The 25,080-nt window shown below is 39.8% G+C and overlaps 2 protein-coding genes across 2 annotated transcripts; one reads left to right on the plus strand and one right to left on the minus strand.

Moving 5' to 3' along the window:
- The first annotated feature begins 2,610 nt into the window (after positions 1–2,610).
- LOC103507088 lies at positions 2,611–4,477 on the plus strand. The gene is made up of 3 exons (XM_026822032.1): positions 2,611–3,482; positions 3,625–4,192; positions 4,334–4,477. The coding sequence occupies exons 1-3, from the start codon at positions 2,824–2,826 to the stop codon at positions 4,475–4,477; spliced, it is 1,371 nt and encodes a 456-aa protein (XP_026677833.1). The 5' UTR covers positions 2,611–2,823.
- Positions 4,478–7,985: 3,508 nt separating this feature from the next.
- Positions 7,986–24,672, minus strand: LOC103507089 (BRCA1-associated RING domain protein 1-like). Its single transcript, XM_008471532.3, has 7 exons — positions 24,458–24,672; positions 24,098–24,207; positions 23,435–23,578; positions 18,736–18,860; positions 18,360–18,377; positions 15,316–15,424; positions 7,986–8,101 (listed from the first exon to the last, which is right to left on the minus strand). Exons 1-7 carry the CDS (start codon positions 24,466–24,468, stop codon positions 7,986–7,988), a joined length of 633 nt encoding a protein of 210 aa, XP_008469754.1. The 5' UTR covers positions 24,469–24,672.
- Positions 24,673–25,080: the final 408 nt, after the last annotated feature.

The raw sequence follows: 25,080 nt of genomic DNA on the forward strand, positions 1-25,080 counted from the left end.
GAGTTTAAACCCAGACCATTAATGTATTTTATAATGAAATTCAATTCTATTCTATTCTAAACAGACATCAAACGGTTATTTATTTAGTTAAATCAGATCCGAGTCATTTCATTGTTTGTTTATTTTTTTTGAAAAAGTCGAACAAGTTTTGTAACAAATAGAATGGTAAAAGTTTCAGTGTGTTGTATAAATTATCCATGTCGCGTATAATATCTTTAGGAGCACGGTCAAACTTTCTTGACTTGGCGGGGCGGAGCGCTGCCGCGCTCCTTAATAAAGATTAAAGTCCGTTTTATGAATGAATTTCGGTCACACTCCTGCTTCAATATGTTATGTTTGACAGGACGACAAGGTCAATAAAGACATGTCTTTATTGTCACTAAAGAAATAAAGACACGACATATGTCTCTAGAATGAATTGAATTAGGTACTTCGGGAATAAAAGCGAGGAATTTGAACAATGCCCGCAGATCACAGCATCATTGTGATAAACTAGTTATCTCGGATCAAATATAAAACACTACTCCTGCACATACTAGGAAATAAGATGCGTCAGAGTGTCAGACCGGCATAGACATTCCGATGGAAACATGTGTAGTGGACGTTTTGATTGGGATGCTACTCGAGTCAAAGGAGTCATCAAATTGAGTGTTGTCTAGGCGAGAGAGGTTGTCAAACGTTTTGCTAAACTTCGAGTAGAGACGCTACCACGCCACCTATTGGTGTTGGTTGAACTAACTCCCGTATTTTCATTTAAAAACAGGGGAATGAGCTCTCAGAAGAGGGAGAAAATCGGCTTAGATTCTGAAAGGAAAATACAGCTTCAATATGCATATCAAGGAAAAATCATAGATGCTACAATTTCAAAGTTCAGAAAGCCCTGACCGTTCGAGGTCAATGGTCGATGTCTCGGCGAGGGTCCATGGTTCATGGTTAATGGTCTGTGGTCGATGGTCTCGGCGAGGTCCATGGTTCAATGTTAATGGTCTATTGGTCCGAGATGGTCTCGCGAGGGTCGCATGGTTAATGGTCTATGGTCGATGGTCTCGGCGAGGGTCCATGGTTCATGGTCAATAGTCTATGGTCAATGGTCTCGGCGAGGGTCCATGGTTCATGGTTAATGGTCTATGGTCGATGGTCTCGGCGAGGGTCCATGGTTCATGGTTAATGGTCTATGGTCGATGGTCTCGGCGAGGGTCCATGGTTCATGGTCGATGGTCTATTGTCGATGGACTCGGCGAGGGTCCATGGTTCATGGTCAATAGTCTATGGTCGATGGTCTCGGCGAGGGTCCATGGTTCATGGTTAATAGTCTATGGTCTCGGCGAGAGTCAATGGTCTGTGGCCACGCACTTAGAAAGTATCGAAGGACATTAGGACATAAAATGAGAAAGGTACAAGGGGGAGCAGCAGAAAGTATTTGAGAACTGCTGAATGGTCGGGGAGTACATCATACAACATGGCGATGAGGAAATAACTTTGGCAACACTGCTGCTGATAATATTATTAATATTATGAATTATCAGGGCCTGGGATAAAGAGGAGGGAAACTATTTGAATTCTGACTCGTGCACGAACTTTCAGATTTTAAACATCACTCATCCCTCCATCCCGTCCCCAAGAATTCTATGAAATATTTTACATGTAAAGTTTTGATAAATATTTTCAGATTATTTTTCCTCTAGAAAAACACATGAATAACAAATTCCTCATGTTTTCCTGACGTATGTGAAGTTCTTCTGTGGATTCATGCACGAACTTTCAGATTTCAGATTTTAAACATCACCCATCCCTCCATCCCGTCCCCAAGAATTCTATGAAATATAGTTTTAGTTTAGTTTTTAAAAAGATGAGTGTTTCACCACCGTTTTTATTTCGTAGCGATGAAACAACTGCTACATTGGACGCTTGTGGTCTGTGTCTGTGGATTCATGCTTCGCGAGATGAATTTTGCCAATTTTTGTCGTACCGGGATTCCAGCAGGGCCACAGAATGAACTGCGTTCACTACAAATTTGAACTCCGCCCACTAAAGATTATGCTACACATGTTGAGTTTTGGATTGACTAAGACTTCTGGATTCGTCGTCTGTAGGTACCTTTTAACGTTTTGACTCAATATTCCATGCAAATATCAAATTCGACCTTCCATGCAAAGGGGACAATGCTGTTATGGTCAAGCCTGAGCTCACAACAAATAACTAACCGCATACCAGATTAAATCAAATGATAAACACACAGTATGCCAACACCTTCACAGTCTGGTACACATCTAGCCGGAGACCTGAGTTCAAATCCCTCGCCTAGGCGAAATTATTGTTGAACGTTTTAGTCAAACTTCATTGACATAATTATGGTAACAGAAAAATTAACGATAAGGGAATAAAGATTGATCAACGGTAGGGTTATTGCCTATGGAAGTTTAAAAATTGTTTTTTTCTTCTCCTCTGCTTGATAGGCAATTAACAGAGATGTCTTTATAAGCAACTACTTTCTCACCAGACTCGGCAAAGAAGTTACGTAGAGGTTAAGTACTTGTCCGGTAAACAGGAGAGCGGGGGTTCAAATATTTGGCAAGTAAAATTTTTGGGCCACACATGATAAATTAATGTATACAGCCAGTATAAGTTACACAAAAGATTTTTTCACTTATAAACCTGGCTGGTAATCATTTTACAACAACAAAATACACATCTTCAGTATACAATTTTCATTTCAATATAGAAAGTTTTTCGAAATTGGGAAATCACATTTTTTCGTACCTTTAGAAACTTTTTTATCTCAAATTTTCCGACATCCACTGCACAGAACTCAATCCGAGAATCATGAGCACAAGACCACTAAAGAAAATCTGCCTCGCATACTTCATAGGAATACTTGGAGTGGGAGCGTACAAAAACCGAAAGCTCATCATAGAAACACTAACAAATGCCATTCAAACCGCTCTAACACATGGGAGATATCTCATACCCTATGTAGACACGTTGGATGGATCAACGGATCACACAAACAGTGAACCTGCTGAAAGTGATGAAGCGAATGTTGAAATCGATGTAGACGTGGGAAGAGCTAATGCACGTGCCAGTAAACCTCTCAGCCTGCTTGGTCTAAAGCTGGATACGGAATCACTAAAAGATATCTTCAAAAGCAGACAAGAATTCCTCATGAGAGATCTCACCGATAGTGAGACAAATGGCAATCGAGATGAACTCAAAATTGTCAACCACAGTAACCAATGCAGTCATGACAATACATTCGATGGAATAGTTCAATGTTCAAGCTCTCAAGCGACCCAAACACAAGACAAACATTTGAACAACGAGTTGCAGCATGTGGTGAAATCGTTGGAAAGTTTATTCGATGCCATCGGAACGACTGGAATAGACAACAGTGTAACATACGGTATGATCAACCCTGACAACGCATCAACCGATGTCAACATTGAATACGAGATCAACGTTAAATTCGGAGACGTAAGAGAGAACTTTGGAAAGTTTATTCGATGCCATCGGAACGACTGGAATAGACAACAGTGTAACCTACGGTATGATCAACCCTGACAACGCATCAACCGATGTCAACATTGAATACGAGATCAACGTTAAATTCGGAGACGTAAGAGAGAACTTTAGAAATTACCAAACGGGTTTTGTCATCTACAAATATCACTCGGATATGAAGCTTCCAAACGACTCGCAAGATATGGTGAACCTTTCGGAAAAACTGGGTGAGAAATCTGAGAATACTGAAGAAATTGAGGAAATCCCAAACCAACCATTGTATTTTGAAACAGAGACGATGAGTGATCAATCTTCAAGCTCTGGAACTTACATTGAAGATCCTGATACACTAATAGAACCGTTTAAAGATGATCAAGAGGTACAATCAGACCGCACCAAACTTGCACAAGAACTGGAGGACCAAGCAAGTTTTGAGGAAAATCTCACGAGAGCTTCCAAAACAGACAACGATATTGGCCGATCTAAAACGTTGGAACGTCTTGAAATCAGCCACAGTGAAATATTAAACGAGAACACCATACACTTCGTGCTGACACCAAGGAAACTTCACTTGGAATCTCTGACTAGTCTGAACGCTGAGGTTGATCCATTCATGTTCCGAGACACGAGACAAAACACGGAATCAGAAGATCACCAGACTGAACTGGAAGAACCTCTAGATGCTAACGAACTATATGAAGACCTTGGTAGCTTATAACTTCTGTTGTCCTCATCGGTAGCTTATAATTTCTGTTGTTCTCATCGGTAGCTTATAATTTCTGTTGTCCTCATCGGTAGCTTATAACTTCTGTTGTCCTCATCGGTAGCTTATAACTGTGATGACCTCCATTCAACAGAATCTGAATACCTGATGGCAAGATTGGCAAGACATCATAACGTCGCACTACCAGGACGTCAGAGACAAAACACGCAACACAACACGGAATCAGGAGATCACCAGACTGACCTGGGAGTCTGAATACCTGATGGCAAGATTGGCGAGACATCATAACGTCGCACTACCAGGACGTCAGAGACAAAACACGCAACACAACACGGAATCAGGAGATCACCAGACTGACCTGGGAGCCTGAATACCTGATGGCAAGATTGGCAAGACATCATAATGTCGCACTACCAGGACGTCAGAGACAAAACACGCAACACAACACGGAATCAGGAGATCACCAGACTGACCTGGGAGAACCTCTCGTTGACGATCGGACATCCACGTAAGCTTTTCGTAGGGCTTAAAAAAACCATGCAAAATTGGTTTCTGTTATCCGTTCTGCCCAACGTAGCTTAACCTAGGTGAGCACAAGACCTGGACCATCTTTTCTTTTACTTCATGCCAAACTTTTACCTACCTTACACCTTCTTCTTTTTCCTCCCTCCTCTTCTCCTTCTTCCTTCCTAGTCCTCTTCTTGTTTCACTTTGCCTTTGTCCCAAATTCCCAATTTCATTGCCCCCCCCCCCTCCCCAACATCTCCATTAGCCTACCAACGCAAATCAGAAAATTACAAAGAAAAAGTAAATAGATACGTAGCTAGGTGGGTAAATAGGTAGTTATGTAAGTAAATAGGGTAGATAGCTATGTAAGTAGATAGGGTAGGTAAATAGATAGCTAAGTACATAGGTAGCTGTGGATAAGTAGATGGGTAAATATAAGAAGAAAGCAAAATTATATGCTGAGAGAATTTCAGGGAGATTTTCATGTTACACGTGCGAACACTGAGAGAGGAAACATTGGGAGCAGAAGGGAGGAGGAGAAGGAAAGAGAAAGAGGAGGAATGGATGGGAGAGAGACCGACGAGATGAAAATAGGAAGAGGACGTGAGTGTATGAGAAGACGAAGAAGAGCAAAAAAGGAATGGGTAAGAAAGAGGACGAGAAGAAGGAAGTGGATGGGGAAGAATGAGGACGAGAAGAAGGAAGTGAATGGGTAAGAAAGAGGACGAGAAGAAGGAAGTGGATGGGGAAGAATGAGGTTAGAACGACGAAGAAGAGGTGTGAGATGGATGAGAAATAGGAAGAGATAAGAGAGAAGAAAAGGGCGAGAGAGTAAAGATTGGGAGGAGATGAGTGGATGAGAAGAGGAAGAGGAGAGAGTAAATAAATAGGAAAGAGGAGGAGGAGGAGGAGGAGGAGTGATGAGAGAAAGGAGAGACAGAATGGACGAGCAATAGGAAGAAGAGGAGAAGAAGGAAGAGGTATGAATGACAAAATGAAAAGGAGGAAGGAGAGATAACAAGCAGGGTCCGTCCCTCCGGGAATTATTTAGCCCGTAGTTTATTCGATCAGTACTTATGTACCTACCTACCTAATTTGTTTAATATTCAGTTTATTATTATTCTTGATTTGATTTTTCGATTTTACTTTCATGTAATGATTTAAAAAACTCAGAACATATACCTACATTTTTTTATAAATGGTATACCCATCCGTATATTGTTTATTTTGTAGTGTACCTCAGATTAATCAGACCACCCTGTATATCCCGTGATTATGTTAAGCAGTTGAGAATGCAATTCAATATCCTTAGCTTCAACACGTTACCTTCTGAGTCTAACGATCGGACATCCACGTAAGCTTTTTGGAAGGCTTAAAAAAACCATGCAAAATTGGTTTCTGTTATCCGTTCTACTCAACGTAGCTTAATCTAGGTGAGCACAAGACCTAGATCACCTTTTCATTTGCTGCATGCCAAACTTTTACTACATACAGCTGCTTCTCCTTCCTCCTCTTCTTCCTTCTTCTTCTTTCACTTTGCCTTTGTCCCAATTCCCTCCACAATCCCCTCCTCTCTTCTCCATCCCTTCTCTCTCAACAGCAAAAGAGGAATATTGAGATACACTCACACGAAAAAAAAAAAAAAAACATTTTCAAAGCACTCGGAAAATACTTAGGTACTGTCTGAGTAAAGAACTGAAAAGACAAAGAGTGTCCCAAATTTTTGAACTGGAGTGTAGGTTTCAGGATCCAGTTATATATGTTAAGACCCGCTAAGTCAACATTGGAAACATGTAAAAAAATAAGGATCTTAGAAAATATTTATCACAGTTCACAGTAAATTGAATCCGGATACACAAGTCTGATTGAATACTTGAAATATTTATGCAAATTCAATGCAAGGTCTTCTAAAAAGAAAAGACTGAAATATGCTTTCCTGAACTTTAATGGAAGCTTCAAAACCACAGACCCCATTCAACAAATATCAAACAAACATTAACCGGTTTACCTTCAAGACCAGGCTGAGTGCCGGTACTTTTTCTATTGCCTCTCTCATACAGGGTGTTCCTATAATGTCCGAATCTCACTGTAGGTCAGGTCACGCTCCGGTCGATGTAAGATCTTCTCATTATTGTCTGTTTTAGTTTAATTATTATTTTCTTTAATAGGGGTTTTTTTTATTATTTTGTCAAGAGGTTTGATATTAGGGGAAATTGTAATAACAGAGGCCTTATCGTCCCGAAATCGAAGGGAGATTAGGAGTCAACAGGTTAGGTGAGAGACAGTCGGTCCGAGCCGTATCCTTTTTATGACTGGGAGTCTTTCAAAGAAGAGTCGAAAAAAAAAAAAAAAGTCAAAGGAGTCATCAAATTGAATGTTGTCTATGCGAGAGAGGTTGTCAAACGTTTTGCTAAACTTCGAGTATAGCGACAAGTGGCGGTATTATGAGTGTAAAAAGATTATTGAAATTGATTGCAAAGGAGGCACTTAGTAATGCTGTGATACACAAAAGTAGTGAGAAAGCTCTGCTTTACCACAAAGAATTTGAGATATACCTACATTGCTAACTTCTCAAATTAGCCTGTCCATCTCTAATGGAATAGTCGTTTTTTTCCTTTTCGACATATGAAACCATTTCCCCCGGGCCCCTCTTCTGAAGCCAAAAAGCCAGCCCTTGAACTTCGATAGTTGGGAAGACGCCATCTTGGATTTTCAATGGTTTAGTACAGGCGCTACCACGCCACCTTGTGGTTGAACTAACTCCCGTATTTTCATTTAAAAGAGGGGAATGAGCTTCAGAAGAGGAGAAATCGGCTTAGATTCTGAAAGGAAAATACAGCTAATATGCATATCAGGAAAAATCATAGATGCTACAATTTTCAAAGTTCAGAAAGCCCTGACCGTTCGAGGTCAATGGTCGATGGTCTCGGCGAGGGTCCATGGTTCATGGTTAATGGTCTGTGGTCGATGGTCTCGGCGAGGGTCCATGGTTCATGGTTAATGGTCTATGGTCGATGGTCTCGGCGAGGGTCCATGGTTCATGCTTAATACTCGGCGAAGGTCCATGGTTCATGATAAATGGTCGATGGACTCGGCGAGGGTCCATGGTTCATGCTTAATGGTCTATGGTCGATGGACTCGGCGAGGGTCCATGGTTCATGCTTAATGGTCTACGGTCGATGGTCTCGGCGAGGGTCCATGGTTCATGCTTAATGGTCAATGGTCGATGGACTCGGCGAGGGTCCATGGTTCATGCTTAATGGTCTATGGTCGATGGACTCGGCGAGGGTTCATGGTTCATGGTCAATAGTCTATGGTCGATGGACTCGGCGAGGGTCCATGGTTCATGCTTGATGGTCAATGGTCGATGGACTCGGCGAGGGTCCATGGTTCATGCTTAATGGTCTATGGTCGATGGACTCGGCGAGGGTTCATGGTTCATGGTCAATAGTCTATGGTCGATGGACTCGGCGAGGGTCCATGGTTCATGATAAATGGTCGATGGACTCGGCGAGGGTCCATGGTTCATGCTTAATGGTCTATGGTCGATGGACTCGGTGAGGGTCCATGGTTCATGGTCAATAGTCTATGGTCGATGGACTCGGCGAGGGTCCATGGTTCATGGTCAATGGTCGATGGACTCGGCGAGGGTTCATGGTTAATCAATAGTCTATGGTCGATGGACTCGGCGAGGGTCCATGGTTCATGGTCAATAGTCTATGGTCGATGGACTCGGCGAGGGTCCATGGTATCATCCTCCAGCATGAAAGACCTGACAACCAAGACAAGGTCTTCAAGACCATCAAGCAGCATGAAAGAACTGTTAAGCAACATGGAAATGGAAAAACCAAGTACTAAGGAACAAAAGAAAACGGTATCAACTGATATTAAAGAAATGAAAAAAGGATCCAGCCGAAACGCAAAGTCCAGGTGTAAACCTAGTGGCAACTCTTTGCACAGTTCGAGCAGTCATTTTTCCTTGCAGTAAAAACGTTTAAATACAGTTTAGCAGTTTTATAAAATACAGTTTTATATTTTTCCAAGTAAGTTCTACAGATCGTCCCCCTATCATTGTACAACTACTATGTAAACAAACTGGGGGACAAAAACTGTTCCAACCTTTGCCAGTTTAGATTCTGCTAAAACTCCCTAGCCAACGTCCTTCACCTGAGAGTATCCAATCCTGTTTATTGAATTTGACCTCTCTCCCCCCCACCCCACCCATTTCACCACTCGTTCCCCTCCCTAGAGAAGAAAATAACCTGATGACAGATATACAGGTCAGGGGGAAGAGGGGAGGGAAGGGAGAGTCAGGGGGAGGTACACAAGGAACGGAAGAGGGAGGGTTGAGATTTTCCGATGATAACAAGGGACAAGAGGGGAAAAGGAGGGACGGAGAAGTGAAAAGGAGAAGAGGGGAGGTAAGGAGAGAAGAGGTAAAAAGGAAAAGAGGAGAGGTAAAATGAAGGGAGGGAGTTAAAAAAGAGGAGAGGGGAGGTAAAAGCTTTGAAGGTATCTATTTCCACCTTCCCCGCGGCGAGGGTCAATGGTCTATGGTCGCCGTTGTGGCCACGCACTTAGAAAGTATCGAAGGACATGAAATGAGAAAGGTACAAGGGGGAGCTGCAGAAAGTATTTGAGAACTGCTGAATGGTCGGGGAGTACATCATACAACATGGCGATGAGGAAATAACTTTGGCAACACTGCTGCTGCTTAATGGTCGATGGACTCGGCGAGGGTCCATAGTTCATGGTCAATAGTCTATGGTCGATGGTCTTGGCGAGGGTCAATAGTCTATGGTCGATGGTCTTGGCGAGGGTCAATAGTCTATGGTCGATGCAGGGGAGGTAAGGAGAGAAGAGGTAAAAAGGAAAAGAGGAGAGGTAAAAGGAAGGGAGGGAGTTAAAAAAGAGGAGAGGGGAGGTAAAAGCTTTGAAGGTATCTATTTCCACCTTCCCCGTTCAGTCTACCATTTAGACATAGTCTATACTAAAGTGGTTCATATGACTGATATAACTTTGTTTCACAACAGTATCATCTTTTGCCCAAAACTTGTTCGATTTCACTGAAATTTCAACACAAAAAGGATTTTTTTTTTTCTCATTGGATTTTGGGACTGATCGGGCTGTCAGGGGTCCTTACTTCCTTAGCAAGAAATTCTCGCTTTGCCAAACCTGATACTGATGAAAATTAACAAACATGTTTTTAACAAAACATGTAAAGGAAATTTTGGACGAAACCGGTCCTTCAAGTGTATTCACAGGGACAGTTTTTCGTCAAGTCGTCCAAAAGTTAACGAAAGAGGTGCGAGACTTTACAAACACCCCGTATACAGTATCAGTCGTATAAGAGGCGCGAGACTATATCTAAACACCCTGTAGATTCGTCGTCTTTAATATTTCATGCTGGACTTTATGTTTTATGTCCCTGTCAGTCTGAAAGGAACAAAAGGTCACTCAACCTTGGCCGACCCGAAGGACAGTTTACGATCCTTATCTACATAGCTCCAACCTTCCAGTCATAAACTACAACCTTCTGGTCACTTATAGCTGTAACTTTTTACTGACCGAAGGAAGTGAAGTTCATAAACTACAACCTTCTGGTCACTTATAGCTGTAACTTTTTACTGACCGAACGAAGTGAAGGTCTACGTTTTAACTCGACCGTTTTGCATTTGGTTTAGATGTTTGTTTGTTTATGTGTTTGTTCCGCTATAACTCGCGATTGCCTGGTGCCCTGGGCCGATTTTGATGAAATTTGAAACATGAGTTCCTTGAATGAATGCACGTCGATCCTTGAAATTTGGGGTCCCTACACTGAACGGGGTCCATTTTGGGCTGGACTAAGTTCCCCAATAGATGACTCATAATAACTCTAATAAGGTATTTATTGGACTTTTTTTAATGAATTCTATGAAGGGGAAGGTATGTTTGTACAGTTTTTTGATAGTATTCCCTAGGGCGTGTCGAAATAACTGAACGAAGCGAGTTTTTAATTCCAGTATCTCAGTGGTCACGACCAGCCTAGTTAGCTTGGAGGGTAGCGCGTCTGCCTTGTAAGCGCTAGGTCACAGGTTCGATTTCCGCCCGAGGTGAACTTTATCCAAAACAGGTAAGGCTCTCGGTACGGTTGGCTTTCTCCTATCCTCTTTTTCTCTCTTTGATTTCGGGACGAGATCTCCGTTGTTACAATTCCCTCTTCTTTTTCTTCGCCTTTTCCCATGTACAGACGGGGTCGGCGTTTTTTGTCAGCCTCTCAATCGGCCCTGACTAGGGTGATTGCTTCGGGCTAACATTTGGTTTTGGCTGCAAATTTCAGCGAGGCAAATTCAGGCTGGTATACTCCCTGTCTAAAGTCCTCCAGCCAGACTACTCCCTCTTTAACGCCCCCCAGGCAGACAAATATAGCACCCTCTAACACTCTAACCTCTTCAAAACAAGCCAGTAGCTTATATGTAACTTCTGTTGTCCTCATCGGTAGCTTATAACTTCTGTTGTCCTCATCGGTAGCTTATAACTTCTGTTGTCCTCATCGGTAGCTTATAACTTCTGTTGTTCTCATCGGTAGCTTATAATTTCTGTTGTCCTCATCGGTAGCTTATAACTTCTGTTGTCCTCATCGGTAGCTTATAACTTCTGTTGTCCTCATCGGTAGCTTATAACTTCTGTTGTCCTCATCGGTAGCTTATAACATCTGTTGTCCTCATCGGTAGCTTATAACATCTGTTGTCCTCATCGGTAGCTTATAACTTCTGTTGTCCTCATCGGTAGCTTATAACTTCTGTTGTCCTCATCGGTAGCTTATAATTTCTGTTGTCTTCATCGGTAGCTTATAATTTCTGTTGTCCTCATCGGTAGCTTATAATTTCTGTTGTCCTCATCGGTAGCTTATAACTTCTGTTGTCCTCATCGGTAGCTTATAACTTCTGTTGTCCTCATCGGTAGCCTGTACTTTATGGTGTCCTGATGTTGACCCCCATCTCATAAAATGGGAAACTTATTGCGCGTCTCTTTTCCAACATTTGTTGAGGGACATAAACTGCAGTAAAACAGTCGTTTCAATGCAATAGAAATAACATATTCTATATTGAAAGAGAATTGAGGAAAGGAGAGAGAGAGAGAATGAGAGGAGGAAGGAAGAGAGAAGAGGAAGGAGGGAGGGAGAAAGAGAGAGAGAGAGAGAGAGAGAGAGAGAGAGAGAGAGAGAGAGAGAGAGAGCTATTTTGACCAAAGCGTTCCAAGATTTTTATGACTGGAAGTGAAGTTCTACGTTTGAACTCGACCGTTTTGCATTTGGTTTAGATGTTTGTTTATGTGTTTGTTCCACTATAACTCGCGATTGCCTGGTGCCCTGGGGCGATTTTGATGAAATTTGAAATATGAGTTCCCTGAATGAATGCACGTCGATCCTTGAAATTTGGGGTCCCTACACTGAACGGGGTCCATTTTGGGCTGGACTGTAAAGTTCCCCAATAGATGACTCATAATAACTCTAATAAGGTATTTATTGGACTTTTTAAATGAATTCTATGAAGGGGAAGGTATGTTTGTACAGTTTTTTGATAGTATGCCCTAGGGCGTGTCGAAATAACTGAACGAAGCGAGTTTTTAATTCCAGTATCTCACTGGTCACGACCAGCCTAGTTAGCATATTGATGGTAGACTTAGTAACTTTGTGAAGGTTCATTTTAAATAAAAGTTATTTTCATATTTAGATACAGCCTAGTTAGCTTAGAGGGTAGCGCGTCTGCCTTGTAAGCGCAAGGTCACAGGTTCGATTTCCGCCCGAGGTGAACTTTATCCAAAACAGATAAGGCTCTCGGTACGGTTGGCTTTCTCCTATCCTCTTTTTCTCTATTTGATTTCGGGACGAGAAGATCTCCGTTGTTACAATTCCCTCTTCTGTTTCTTCGCCTTTTCCCGTGTACCTACAGACGGGGTCGGCGTTTTTCGTCAGCCTCTCAATCGGCCCTGACTAGGGTGATTGCTTCGGGCTGACATTTGGTTTTGGCTGCAAATTTCAGCGAGGCAAATTCAGGCTGGTATACTCCCTGTCTAAAGTCCTCCAGCCAGACTACTCCCTCTTTAACGCCCCCGAGGCAGACAAATATAGCACCCTCTAACACTCTAACCTCTTCAAAACAAATCAGAAGCCAGTAGCTTGTAACTTCTGTTGTCCTCATCGGTAGCCTGTACTTTATGGTGTCCTCATCGGTAGCTTATAACTTCTGTTGTCCTCATCGGGAGGCAGACAAATATAGCACCCTCTAACACTCTAACCTCTTCAAAACAAATCAGAAGCCAGTAGCTTGTAACTTCTGTTGTCCTCATCGGTAGCCTGTACTTTATGGTGTCCTCATCGGTAGCTTATAACTTCTGTTGTCCTCATCGGTAGCTTATAACTTCTGTTGTCCTCATCGGTAGCTTATAACTTCTGTTGTCCTCATCGGTAGCTTATAACTTCTGTTGTCCTCATCGGTAGCCTATAACTTCTGTTGTCCTCATCGGTAGCTTATAACTTCTGTTGTCCTCATCGGTAGCTTATAACTTCTGTTGTCCTCATCGGTAGCTTCGTACATACATACGTACACACATACGTACAGACCATGGTCCAAAAATCACTTTTTTGACATCAGGGGATCCCAAAACGGATATTTCCAACCATTTCCCGATTTTGAAAATTTGGACCGATTGCAATACTTTCATTACTAGTATAGCTCCGCTATACTGTAGTAATAGAAAGTAAAAAAATGAAACCGTACCTAGCTATATCTTTACAAAAAGGAATGAGATCCCACCAAAAACATAAATGTGAAAAATAACATAAAAACATTTTATTCGGTTATATTCGGTTCTTCTGTAAAAAATAACATAAAAACATTTTATTTATTTTATTTATATATTTATTTATTTATAAGGCCAAGTTCCTTTCCAAAAATTTCGGCCCTCAATCGTTCTGAGATCTTTACTTTGCCAAGTAAGTTAAGTGCAAGAAGTTGCGAATATAACAAAAAAAAATAATAATAATAATAATAATAATAAATAAAAAAAATAAGGGAAAATGGTTCTCCGTGGACGGAGGTGACCTGGATTTTGGAAGGAGATACAGGTTAAGGTGAGAGAGGACAGGCAACTTGGACCAAAGTAAAGATCTCAGAACGATTGAGGGCCGAAATTTTTGGGAAATTGAGGAGGAACAAGAAGGAAAGAAAAAAGAAAACAATATGATATAACATTGTACTTTCTCCTCTTCCATTTATCTCCTTCTCTTTTCCTTTCCCCTCAGTTTATCTCTTTCTCTCTCTGTCTGAGAATTCCTTTATATTCTCATTCTCATTTCTCAACATTCTCAACAATAAAAACATTGGAATGGTAAGGGTATTGAGAGAGAGAGAGAGAAAGAGAGCCTCTTTCTCGCTTTCAATCGCTTAGATGGAATTTAAATTTGAAATATTTTTCAATTTATTCAATTTTTTTTTTATTCAATGGAATATGAAATTATGAACCTCCATAACAAAGAAAATAATAAAAGCGCAGGTCTGCATTACTTACAATGAATTTTGCATTTTTTCCACGTCCAAGATAAAATAAATATTTTTTTAAAAATTAATTACTTATTTACCAATTTTATTTATTATTTTCTGTCCAAGAAAATATTTATTTAAAAAATTAATTTAAAATTACCTTTTAAAAATCGAGAAAAATAAATAGAAAATAAATAAAATAAAAAAAAAATGCGAGTTTTTAAAATAAATTAAAAACTTTCGAGAGAAACGCGTACATTAAGTTCAAGAGAGCCGGCTTCAACGTACGATACTATAGGAATGGTACGACTACGATAATTCATACGATAACACGAAATGGAATTCTCCAATTTCTGAACTGAACGACCAGAGCAGAATACGAAGTTACGAAACGAAAGAAACAGATATGCGATTGTCAGCTACTAGGGGGGAGAGAGATAGAGAACTGAACTTCAGGGAGAGAATTTTTTTTCTAGCAATTGAAATTCTGTCTAGGAAAGAGTACTTTCGAAATTCTGCTTAGGGAGATTTTTTTTTCTTCTGAATTGCAGTAATGTTTAGGCTGTTCAGAGAGGGATTTTATTTCAAAGCTTCAAACTGGCTTTGGATTTAATACTTTAGGGTTTATCCCCTTTCCCAGAATGAAATTCCATGACTTTTCCAGAAAATTTAAATGAGTTTTCAAGAAAATTAGGGGACGGAGATGCTTAAAAATCAGTAAGATTACACCTTCATTTAAATAAAATATGCAATCTGCAGAACGTCAAGGAATATGAGGGGGAATGCGCCGCAGGCCATTTTTTTGAAAAACTTGATATTTAATGTGAAAATTTTTAATTTTTGACCGTATGGCAAATTCCATGACTTTTCCAGGTTTTCTTTAAATTTTCACGATTTTCCATGACTTTTTGGCCCATTTTCAGATTCCATGCATGACTTTTCCAGTTTTTCCAGGTCGCGTATAAACCCTGTATGCTTTGGACGCTTAAAAACACTGGGTCCTTTCCAGTTCCTATCTGTATTTAAAGACAATAATTTTGAAAGTGAAAAAAAAGTACTTACGGTTCTTGAAGATGATCTTGATGGGTTCAGGGGCCACATCTACTGGGGCCTGACCTTTGTGATTACGTTGTGTGACGTCGGCGCCGAAATCCAGGAGTAAGTTGATCAGCTGAGGACAGAGAGGAGGGGAAAAGAAACAGGTGAATTAAATAATTACAACGGGTTCAGACATTTAGTAGATAGTAGGTTAAGGAGCGCGGTAGCGCTCCGCCCCGCCAAGTCAAGAAAGTTTGACCGTATGTAATAGAAAGTCGTGTGATATTCACACTAGGGTTTTTCTTCTTCTTCTTCTTCTTTCTGTAGGTTCATATTTAAAAATAGTTATGGTGTTAAAGCGCCTAAAAGGGAAAATAGTTATGCTCGAGTACCGTAAAAAAAGCTAACATATGTCCTCCGCATTCCCCACAGTGCTAAAACGGCTCCTAGGTAGGTAACTCGGGCTCGTTATCAAATCTTGCAAAATACTTCGATCAACGGTAAAACCAAGACTAATGTTAACATCAACTTCTAGATGTCAACATCAAATTTTAGATGTCAACATCAACTTCTAGATGTCAACATCAAATTTTAGATGTCAACATCAACTTCTAGATGTCAACATCAAATTTTTGATGCCGAGAAAAGACTGGCCTATCCAGCTGTGTATTCTATTTTCTTTTTCTACTAGTTATATTCCATTCTGTACCGATCTCTGTGGCTTAGTTGGTTAATGTGGCGGACTCGTAACCTGAAGGTCGGTGGTTCGAGTCCGGCCTGTGGAGGAAAATTTTATACTTATATGTTGAATTTAGGTGAAGATTGCTGATTTTTGACATAATAACACAATTAAACAATTCTGTCATTCATTCATTCTATTCCATTCTGTACTAGTTATCTTATGCGAAAAGACTTATCTTATCAACCACCCCTCGTAATTTACATGTCCAAAAAGCGTTCTTCACTTAATAGGTCCTATAGCTGTAGGTAATACATACATATACCGATTGTGTGTGAGGTTATATTCTATTTATAGGGTGATAATGATGATATAGGTAGTATGGAACAGTGGGATAAAGATTTATTTTAACACATGGAATGTCTGATAAGATTAACATACGGAGTACGCAGAAAGCCCTGAAGGTCTGAAATTCTATGGAGGATTATTTACTTTATGTGTTTATGAGACAGACATATGATAACTGTTGTTGTTGTTGTTGTTGTTGTTGTTGTAGCGGCTTTAGCTTTCGCCGAATGGCGATAGCAGAATAAAGAAAAGATGTCTTTTTGGAAACACACTATTATCGCGGCACGTAAGCTCATGTAATGTCAGGGCAGTGTGGCTATCATGAAATAACTGTAAAACTGTAAAGGTGGAAACACACTATTATCGCGGCACGTAAGCTCATGTAATGTCAGGGCAGTGTGGCTATCATGAACGAAATGAAAAAATACTATCGGATGTTCAACTTAATACATAAACACCCTGTAGGTACAATGCATTTACCTATGCACCAGTGCATTGAAACGTCATAATAATAATACTTAATGTTACATAGAAGTATCGAGTGCATTCTATACAGTGTTGCCAGAATGCGCGCACACGCTTCCCATCCCTCCCACCTCTCTCTCTCTCTCTCTCTCTCTCTCTCTCTATCTTGCTTTTTTTGTCTCTCTTCGTCTCTCTATTTTCCTTTCTTTTCTCTCTTTTACTTTCCTAATTCTCTCTCCTTTCCTCTTTCTCTCTCTCTCTTGCTTTAGTCCTCTTTCATTTTCCTTCTCTCTCTCTTTCTTTTTCTCTTTTACTTTCCTTCCTTCTTTTTTACTTTTACGTATTCTTGTTCTTTCTTTCTCTCTCGTTCTGTATTTCTCCCTCCCTCGCTCTCTTTACCTAGTCGAATTTATTCTCTAAATTCTCTTACTTACTCAAGACTTCTCTCTCCTTTCCTCTTTCTTTCTTTCTTTCTTACTTTCTTTCTTTCTCTCTCTCTCTCTTTCTCGTTCGCTTTTTATCTCGCTCAGAAATGTTTTTGTATGGAACAAAGGAGAAGGTGAGAGAAAGAAAAGAACAAAGTAGGATAAAAAGAAAGAGAGAGAGAAATGAGTGAGACTTGATAGGTGAATGAGAGAGAGGGAGGGAGGTATGAAATTGAATAATAAAGACAAAAGCAACAAGAGTCGAAAAGAAAGAGAGAAAAGGAGAAGGAGAAGAGGGAGACAGAAAAAGAAAGGAAGAGAGAGAGAGAGAGAGAGAGAGAGAGAGAGAGAGAGAAAGAGAGCGAGATAATTAAATATTAATTTACGTTAGTTTCTTTTTTCCAGACTTTTTTTTCATCCTTCGTCTCTCTCTCTCTCTCTCTCTCTCTCTCTCTCTCTCTCTCTCTCTCTTTCTCCTCCTCCTCTCTCTCCTTTCTTATTTATCCCTCCCTCTCTCTCCCCCCTCTCTATTTTTTAATTTAATTTTTCTTGTTTAATTCCCGAGTTTTTTTACTTTTTTCTATGTTTTAGAGAAAAGAGAGCAAAATATGTTAGATAACTAGAATACCTGACTACGTAAACTTATACGTAGAATCTACAGTGTTGTGAATGGTGACTAAATTCAGGGTGCACTCAGTGACAGTATCCGCAATTCCGCATCAAACACTAAGAAGGTTAAGTGCCGTTGAAGCACAGTTGAGCGTGGATGAGTGACCATTTGGGGACACATTTCTTCACTAAATCAAACTGAACTTTTCGTCCCCGATCCAGAATTCCAGACCAATATCTAGTGAATAATCATGTTTTTTAGGTGCCAAACTTGATCAGAGACCACAGAATAGATTATGACGAAACAAACAGACATCCACATGCGTACAATTAATTTAAATTGAGTTGAAGGAAATCATTCTTCTATATCCCGAACATAACAATCTCTTCGGACCTTCATTAGATTTAATTAAGGTATTAAACCTAAAACTCAATCCGTTCGCTCAACAAAGAAACGTACAGTGTTGCCAATACATACCTCAGCGTGGCCAGTAGCATCAGTATCAGAGTCTTACTAACAATACAGTGTTGCCAATACATACCTCAGCGTGGCCATTAGCATCAGTATCAGAGTCTTACTGTTGGGTTGGGTTAAGTTTGGGTTAAGTCTGAAAGGAGCTCAACTTACAATAATATAACTTCCAAGGACTAGAGGTTACAATAAGCAAACATAATGGAATAGAAAGTGATGATGATGTGAACAAAAGAAAAATATAAATTAGGCAACAGGAAGATAGGAAGAAGAAGAAGAAGAAGAAGAAGAAGAAGAAGAAGAAGAAGAAGAAGAAGAAGGAGGAGGAGGAGGAGAAGATAATAGGGGAGAGCAAGAGGAAAAAAGAGAACTAAGACAAAAAGTGGAAATTGAGGAGGAACAAGAAGGAAAGAAAAAAGAAAACAATATGATATAACATTGTACTTGGCCGCATCATGTAGGGGAGTGAAGCCCTGGTAGCCCTTAGCATTAGCATCGGCTCCGGCCAGTATGAGAGTCTTGGCAACGTTGTAACGGCCTCGGATGCAGGCCTCATGCAGAGGAGTCCAGCCTGGAAATGAGAATAGAAAGGTGAAACTGATTGAAGAAAACCAGAAGAATACAGAATGTCGTTTGCAAGCTAAGTATGTACTTACAGAAGATTCAGCTTAGCTCCCTCCATACACAACAAAAAGTCCAATCTGAGGCTTAGGTGTAGGGGCTAGACAGCCCTAAAGGTTGGGTTAAGCTTCTACGAATCTACCTACAGAAGAAGTGAATATCCTCATCCCCCCACCCCCTAGAAGTTCCTGTAAGCTTAGGGGGTGAGCGAACCTTTGTGATTATTACTAATTACTCTTTGTAAATTCATTCCAATTCTTCTTTGTCATCGTCTTCTTCTTTTTCTTCATCTTATTCTTTCTTCTGGTTATAACTACTTGAGTCTAACGTAATGAACCTGTGAAGACCTAAACAAAATTGGTACACACTCGAAAAGAGAGTACCTGAAAAATCCAACTAATCCCGAACCATTCTTCTGGCAAAAAAAAAAAAAAAAAAAATCTTTCATCATTCGAAGGCAAATACAGACTGTTCGTTCTAATTTATCCCCAAAAGATCACGAGGGATGGGATGGAAAAAAAAATCCCTTATAAAATTAGTTTTTAACATAAAGCTCTTCTCACAAACCTAACATATTTATTTACTTCGATGTTCCCTGGATTCCGTACTGATAGGAAAGGAAAGGGGGGAGGAGGAGGAGGAGGAGGAGGAGGAGGGAAAAAGTTCAATTATACAAAAAATCTCCCTCCCTCTCGTTTCTCCCTTTTTAGTCCGTCCTTCCTTTATTACATTACAATAGTAATAATAAAAGGTTTCTCCCTCTTTAGCCCGTCCTTCCTTTATTACATTACAATAGTAATAATAAAAGGTATAGTGGACGGACTATTGTATTCGCTTCGGTGTCGTCTGTCGGTTTGTCTGTGTCCCCATAGAAGGACTTATCTAAACCTGGTCGACCTGTATATCAAATTAAAGGTCTTTTTACCAGAATCACGAAAATGGTGGTGCAAATTTTGTCCAGAAAACCATAAAACCAAAAAACTGGTTTTTGGGGGATTTTTTTTTTTTTTTTTTTTTTCACATTTTCTCACACAAAACAGTGATCCACCAGGGAATTTTTATCTGGATACGCGCGCTACTTCACTGCCATTAGATTTTGAATCCCTTTGATATGAAGTACACAGATATTGGCACGCACCTATGAACTCAAAGCGAGAAAGTTTTAGATAACACTTCAGTCGTTATTTTACGACCGGTTTTAGCGTCACCTGTGTTAAGCTACGCCGAGCAAGGCCAATAAATGAATGGGTGACTTAAAAGGAATAAAGGGAGAACGGCTCTAGTCTTGATTTTATAAATCATAACATGAAAGTAAAATCAAAAATCAAATCAATAATAATAATAAACTGAATATTAAACAAATTAGGTACTGATTTTCTTTAACCACGGTCGAATATACTACGGGCTAAAAAAATTCTCGGAGGGACGGGCCCAGCTTGTTCTTCCCTCCCCTGACATCATTTATTCCCACTCCCTCCTTCCCCTGTCATCATTTACCCCCCCCCTTTCTCCCTCCTCTGGCATATCGCCCATCACTCCCTCCTATATTGATTGCGACTTCCATTGGCTAGACACTCCCCTCTCCCTTCCCCTTGCTTCTCTTCCCTTCCTCTCTTCACTCTTCTACTTTTCCTTCTTTTTTTTTTTTTTTTTTTTTGTTGCTTCCCCTTCTGTCTTGTCTCCTATTCCCTGCCTCGCTCAATGCTTCTCGCGAGTTTGTCTATTTTGTGTTCATCTATCTATCTATATCTATCTACCAGATACCTACTAGTTTTCTGATAATAATTGAAACACACAATTTGCTGGGTTTCACTGATTGCATGTATGTGATGTTTCTTTTTTTCATACATAAGTAGTTTATTAAAATGGTTACACTTTATTGCAAAATTGTGCTTGAAGGGAAAAAACTTCATCACTGCCTTTTTTATTTTTTAGAAAAGAAACAGCTGCTACATTAAACTCGTTGTCTGTGTCGTAGCCTTACCTTACATAACAGCTGTTCCTTCTAACAAGAGACATACTACGAAATGACCCATGCTGCGACACAGGCAACGAGCCTAACTTAAATCCCTAATTAGAAGAAACAGCTGTTACATTAGGCTCATTGCCTGTATGCTTCTCGCGAGTTTGTCTATTTTGTGGTTCTATCATCTATCTATCTACCAGACAGGTACTAGTTATCTGATAATAATTGAAACACACAATTTGCTTGGTTTCACTGATTGCATGTATGTGATGTTTCTGTTTTTCATATGTAGTTTATTAAAATGGTTACAATTTATTGCAAAATTGTGCTTGAAGGGAAAAAGCTTCATCACTGCCTTTTTTATATTTTTAGAAAAGAAACAGCTGCTACATTAAACTCGTTGTCTATGAGTCTGTGTCGTAGCCTTACCTTAGATAACAGCTGTTCCTTCTAACAAGAGACATACTACGAAATGACCCATGCTGCGACACAGGCAACGAGCCTAACTTAAATCCCTAATTAGAAGAAACAGCTGTTACATTAGGCTCATTGCCTGTGTCGTAGCATGGGTCATTCTGTAGTATGTCCCTTGTTCGAAGAAACAGCTGTTACGTTAAATTCGTTGTCTGTGTTGTAGCATGGGTCATTCCGTAGTATGTCCCTTGTTAGAAGAAACACCTGTTACGTTAGGTTCATTGCCTTTCATCTATCTATCTATATCTATCTACCAGATACCTACTAGTTTTCTGATAATAATTGAAACACACAATTTGCTGGGTTTCACTGATTGCATGTATGTGATGTTTCTTTTTTTCATACATAAGTAGTTTATTAAAATGGTTACACTTTATTGCAAAATTGTGCTTGAAGGGAAAAAACTTCATCACTGCCTTTTTTATTTTTTAGAAAAGAAACAGCTGCTACATTAAACTCGTTGTCTGTGTCGTAGCCTTACCTTACATAACAGCTGTTCCTTCTAACAAGAGACATACTACGAAATGACCCATGCTGCGACACAGGCAACGAGCCTAACTTAAATCCCTAATTAGAAGAAACAGCTGTTACATTAGGCTCATTGCCTGTGTCGTAGCATGGGTCATTCTGTAGTATGTCCCTTGTTCGAAGAAACAGCTGTTACGTTAAATTCGTTGTCTGTGTTGTAGCATGGGTCATTCCGTAGTATGTCCCTTGTTAGAAGAAACACCTGTTACGTTAGGTTCATTGCCTGTGTCTTAGCATACAGATTTGGTATGCAGAAGAGCCAGGGTTTGATTCCCAGAGTCAACAAAAAATTTCAGTTGTATTTCAATCGCAATTTGCAATATAAGAAAATCAACATTCTTTGTGGAAAAGCAGAGAGCATTTTCACAACTTTTGTGGGTAACAAAGCATTACTTAAGTGCCTCCTTGACTCATTCATCATCAATATTTTTATGCTGGTAATACCACCACTGGCCTCTACTCGATTAAAATATCTAATCAATTGTCCTCACGGGGCTGACAGCATTTCGAAATCTCAGCACAGAGCCAAAAAAACTTCGACTCCGCCGGGAATCGAACCCGAACGTTGCTAATGGGAAGTATAAATATGTCTTTTATAGCCGTTATAGCCCATCTGATGGACACACTATGAGTTGGAGTGTTGGACATGCTACAACACAGATAACTTTTCAGTTCAGAAGAATGAAGTAGGCCCAAGCCCCCTCCCCCCCCAGATAAGGTTCATTATTGTAAGTCGCTAAACAGGGCTTAATAGGTACTCTTTTCCCTGAATGAAATTCCATGACTTTTCCAGAAAATTTCCGTGAGTTTTCCAGAAAATTAGGGGACGGAGATGCTTAAAAATCAGTAAGATTACCCCTTAATTTCAATAAAATATGCAATATGCAGAACGTCAAAGAATATGAGGAGGAATGCGCCACAGGCCGTTTTTCGGAAAAACTTGATATTTAATTAATTTGAACATTTTTAATTTTTGACCGAAATTTTCACGATTTCCCATGACTATTCCATGACTTTTTGGCCTATTTTCAAAGTCCATGACTTTTCCAGGTTTTCCAGGTCGCATATAAACCCTGCTAAAACATAGGGATCATATGTCATATGTCCCTCATTTAACATTTCAGTTCAGAAGAATGAAGTATTTCCCAATTTACATTTTCCCCCACAGATTTAAGTTCAACGTAGTCAAGTCTGGGTTCATCCAAGACGGTTCTTGTGAGGTATCTAAAGGAAAATCCCATTTACTTAAACCTTGTAAAGAGTAAAAACTTAATGCCACATGTGCGAAAACCTTTGAACCAATCAGAAGGCCCGTTTCTTTACTCATACAGAGTGGTACAAAGAACACCATGCCAACTAGTGGTTGAACTATGTCCTGTATTTTCCTTTAAAAGGGGAAATGAGTAGCAGAAGAGGTGAGATCATCTCAGTTTCCAAAAGAAAAAATACACCTTAACTTAACTTTCACAAGTAAGTGATCGGGTAGAAGAGGTCCTTCAGGAGAGCCCTGCCACTATAAAGAAAACAATAAGGCAGAAATACTCTTGACATCTTACCTGCAGCATCGGGACAGTTGGGATCAACTCCCTTACTCAGCAACTCCTGCACTTCGTCCTCGGAGCCTTGTTTGGCCGCTATGTGTAGTGGTGTCTCCCCGTGCTTGTTCACACTCACATTGGAATGATGCTGCTTCTGTTCCTCTGTTGGACAAAATGGCAATTGAGAAATGAGACACTATTGTGGATATTCTAGACAATAATACTATGGGGGGAGACAAGATATCAAGAATTCAAGGGAGTGGTCTAACTTGTATAATGTCATGTTTTTTTTTTTTTTTTTTTTTTTTTTTTTTTTTTTAGAAATCAATTCAGATTCTGTTTTTTGTTTAAAAAAAAAGGAGTTCAGATAATCAGCAAATTAAACTTTTTTTTTATGTGTTTTATTTAAGAGGAGTTAACAATTAGAATCCTATTCCTCTTTAATCTCTGTACCTAGCCAGTCTAGTTAGTATAGAAGGTAGCATGCCTGCCTTGTAAGTACTGGGTTGCAGGTTCAACTCCCACCTGAAAGGCTAAGCTTCTCCCATGTAATATTGTATTACTGGGTTGTATGACCCATCAAATAAATAAATTAAATACCCATGTTCCTTCTCTATTTACTTTAAGGACAGTGGGTATGGAAAAAAAAAAAAAAAAAAAAAAAAAAAAACTGTGTCTTACCAGTCATTCTTGAGAGTAGTGCCATCTGTTGTCTTTCGGAAAGAGGAATGGTGCCGGGACTACGACTGACATGCTGATGTTGAGGAGTAGAGGATGGCATTCCTGAATGTCTGCAATTTAAACAAAACAATAAAATTTAGTATAACATTGAACAAGTCTCAACTAACCTATATTAGATAAGGTTCATGAGATCAAATTGTTCAGGGAAAACCATGCTAAATAGAGTCCAAAATAGTACACAAATACCAAAACAATTATCAGGCCAGAGCCACAGGAATCACAGGATTGTGTTCCCGGGTTCTGGGTGCAAACCAAGTGGCAAACAGCTAGTTTGTACTCAAAAGAAGGAATCATAGAGACCTGAGATTCATCAGAAGAGTTTCATTTCTTACGACCAAGCCAGTACTCAAGGCGTAGAACTCCTGACAGTTTTCATGGCTTGTTTTGTGAGTTGCTATCCATTTATTGAACTCGAACTTTGAACTCTACATGAAACACAACGGTTGATTAGCATTTTACTACCCATTAAGTGAAAAACCATTTGAAATTAAGCTCCTAAGCTGTAAACAAGCACTCCCATTTTCATCACAACACTGGTGTTGGTGTGATGAAGCTAAGGTTATTTTTGTACTTCCTAAGGTTTCTACTTACATCTTTCCTTACAATTCATATGAAGGGCTGGTAGACACAGCTTGAGGAGGACTCAAAGGGGCACACTGGTGTTGGTGTGATGATGCTAAGGTTATATTTGTACTTCCTAAGGTTTCTACTTACATCTTTCCTTACAATTCATATGAAGGGCTGGTAGACACAGCTTGAGGAGGACTCAAAGGGGTTTCAGCATTTAAAATGTAATATACAAGGGGAAAAGAACCTTTTAAAAAGTAAAAAATAAGCTAAAAGAGAGAAAACTGTTTCAAGAGAGGATCCCGGGATACTGAATGTTTACTGACACTTTTTGTGCTCGTTGATATTGTTTCGAT

This window comes from Diaphorina citri, unplaced genomic scaffold, assembly GCF_000475195.1.
Source record: "Diaphorina citri unplaced genomic scaffold, Diaci psyllid genome assembly version 1.1 scaffold286, whole genome shotgun sequence".
NCBI classification, from domain to species: Eukaryota; Metazoa; Arthropoda; class Insecta; order Hemiptera; family Psyllidae; genus Diaphorina; species Diaphorina citri.